The sequence below is a fragment of the Emys orbicularis genome, chromosome 10 (genome assembly GCF_028017835.1).
Source record: "Emys orbicularis isolate rEmyOrb1 chromosome 10, rEmyOrb1.hap1, whole genome shotgun sequence".
Taxonomy (NCBI): Eukaryota; Metazoa; Chordata; order Testudines; family Emydidae; genus Emys; species Emys orbicularis.
This window is the reverse complement of record NC_088692.1, coordinates 6,855,651-6,858,147: the sequence shown is the minus strand read 5'-3', so window position 1 is coordinate 6,858,147 and position 2,497 is coordinate 6,855,651. Positions and strand designations below refer to the sequence as shown.

General features: G+C 47.7%; 1 protein-coding gene across 1 annotated transcript; it reads left to right on the top strand.

The window, feature by feature from the left end:
* Positions 1-817: 817 nt before the first annotated feature.
* LOC135884881 (chemerin-like receptor 1) lies at positions 818-1,903 on the top strand. Its single transcript, XM_065412451.1, has one exon. The coding sequence runs from the start codon at positions 818-820 to the stop codon at positions 1,901-1,903; it is 1,086 nt and encodes a 361-aa protein (XP_065268523.1).
* The last annotated feature ends 594 nt before the right edge of the window (positions 1,904-2,497 follow it).

Genomic DNA, 2,497 nt, shown 5'->3' with positions numbered 1-2,497 from the left:
CTTGTTTGGCTTGTTGCTTCTTTTTTTTTGATCGGCTCCCGGCAAGCAGGGGCAAGGGGTGGAGAGAGTCAGGGGCGCACAGCGGGCCCACCACAGTTCCAGACTGCACGCCGGGGGGATCTAGTCACATAGAGTGTTGGGGTTCTTATGGATTGGCTTGTTTTGGCCTTGTTTTGAAATGGGATTAGCTTGATTTTTGGCTTATTGTGAAAATCAGGGTGCTTATTTACTGCATGAAAGTTGGCAACTGTGCTTGGAGGGAAATAGAGACTTTTTGTGTGTGGCTTTCTTCTTTTTTGCTGTTAGAGGAGAAAAGCGTCCCGGTGCGATTCTCCCTGTGAGTTGGGTATTGTGCTTTCAAAGTTTCCATTTATAGTAGTGGGGCTCCAAGGTGCTCCAATGGCGGCTGAGCTTACGCCTGAACATCTTATTTTAACTGTTGGACAAAATCAGGCACCAGATACAGGGCTCCTTTAGGACCAGTTTCAGCCCTCTGATATTCACACACAGCTCTTCCCTACTCCCAGCTGTGGCACCTCCTTTCTGGGATCTCGGCCAAGGTACTTAAATACCTTATGCCTCACTTTCCCCATCAGTAACATAGGTCTACCTTTGTAAAGTGTTGTTGAGAGCCTCAGATGAAAAGCTCTAGATAAGCATTGTCAATACTAAATGTCAGTTATTTCCCAGATTCATGGTCTTACGGGTTTTTGGTGCGCTGTTGTTGGCAAAGATTCTCACCTCACACCGATTGCCCGGCAACTGCCAGTGCCGCAAATAATAGCAGAAGTGTTCTTGTCTAGTTTCAGGAGCCCAGATGGTGATGGAAAACGTCTCTTCCTCTTCGCTGTTCTCAACCAACTCCACCACTCAGCATGAAAACTCCACTGTGTCCAATTACTTCTCTGGCCTCCAAAAGAGCATGCATATCCTTTCCATGGTGGTCTACAGCCTTGCGTGTCTGCTGGGGGTGACGGGCAATGGCCTTGTCATCTGGATTGCTGGCTTCAAGATGAAGAAGACAGTAAATGCCGTGTGGTTTCTAAACCTGGCTGTTGCTGATTTCATCTTCACCTTTTTTCTGCCCTTCAGCATCGCCTACACTGCCCTGGGCTTTCACTGGCCATTTGGGAAGCTCCTGTGCAAACTGAACAGCACCATTGCCTTCCTCAACATGTTTGCTAGCGTCTTCCTCCTAACAGTGATCAGCATAGACCGGTGCATTTCGGTGATTTGCCCTGTGTGGTCTCATAACCACCGGACACCAAAGTTGGCTTCCAACATTGCCCTGGTCACATGGGTCCTAGCCTTCATCATCAGCTCTCCGTATCTTGTTTTTCGAGACACGGCTACTAATTCGAAGAACGTCACCAGCTGTTACAATAACTTTGCCCTGTCTGATGACTATAAATCTGAGGCGACACGTCGGCTGTGGAGAATGAGGCACAAAGCTATGATCGTAACCAGATTCTTATGTGGGTTCCTCATCCCCTTCACCGTGATCCTTATCTGCTACAGCATCATTGCCGTCAGGATGAAAAGGAGCCATCTAGCCAGGTCCACTAAGCCTTTCAGGATCATTGTTGCTGTCACAGTGTCTTTTTTCCTCTGCTATTTCCCGTACCATGTCTTCTGCTTGCTGGAAATGTCTAAAAACTCTTCCAATCAGGAGCTGAAAATGGCCCTTTACATAGGGATCCCCTTGGTTTCCAGTCTTGCCTTCTTCAACAGCTGTATCAACCCCATCCTCTATGTCTTTGTGGGGCAGGACTTCAAGGAGAAGTTCCGACAGTCCATCCTCTCTGCCTTCGAGGGGGCCTTCAGTGAGGACTCCATCCTGACCACCCTGGCCAGCAAGAGAAAATCCAGAGCCACTTCTGAAGCAGAAGTTGCGGGGGTTTAATCAGTAGCTAATGGCCCAAATTTTAGTGGTAAGTTACAGGAGACCCAGTTCTGTCCTCTGCCACACCAGTGCAGTTCCCATGGATTTCAGTCAGAGTCGTATTGTGTCACTGAAGGCAGAAATGGGCTCTGGGTGTGTGATTTGCTCCAGTTTGGATGTGCAAAACCCAGGGTGACTTACACACCAAGGAGGTGAAATAGCTGGATGGAGCGGGACTGTAGAATGAAAAGCAACTGACAGAGGGTTGTTAAATAAGTAGCAACCCCCTGCCACATACACTTTACACTCTCCTGTTGGTTGTTTTTCCTGCTATTTCCCCCTTTTTCATTTCCCTCAGTGTGTAAGTCACACTCATTTTGGCACACCCATGGAGGACCAGATCAGTGCAAGTTACTCTGTTTTTGCCACTTCTGCTCATTTTTAACTTGAAACATAAGCACTGAATGTGGCCCAGAGAATGTAATGGCAGCCGGGTTATACCCAGTCTGCACTTGGCCCGTTATTTCTAGATAAAGTTTGTCTGTTTTATTGCCCTGCCTTCGCTGATACCTGCTGTAGCGTTCCCTTGGAAAAAAGCTAATATTTGCTTAGCAA

Excerpts from the sequence above, each read along its gene's own strand:
- LOC135884881 (XM_065412451.1), top strand. The coding sequence starts at position 818 with ATGGTGATGGAAAACGTCTCTTCCTCTTCGCTGTTCTCAACCAACTCC.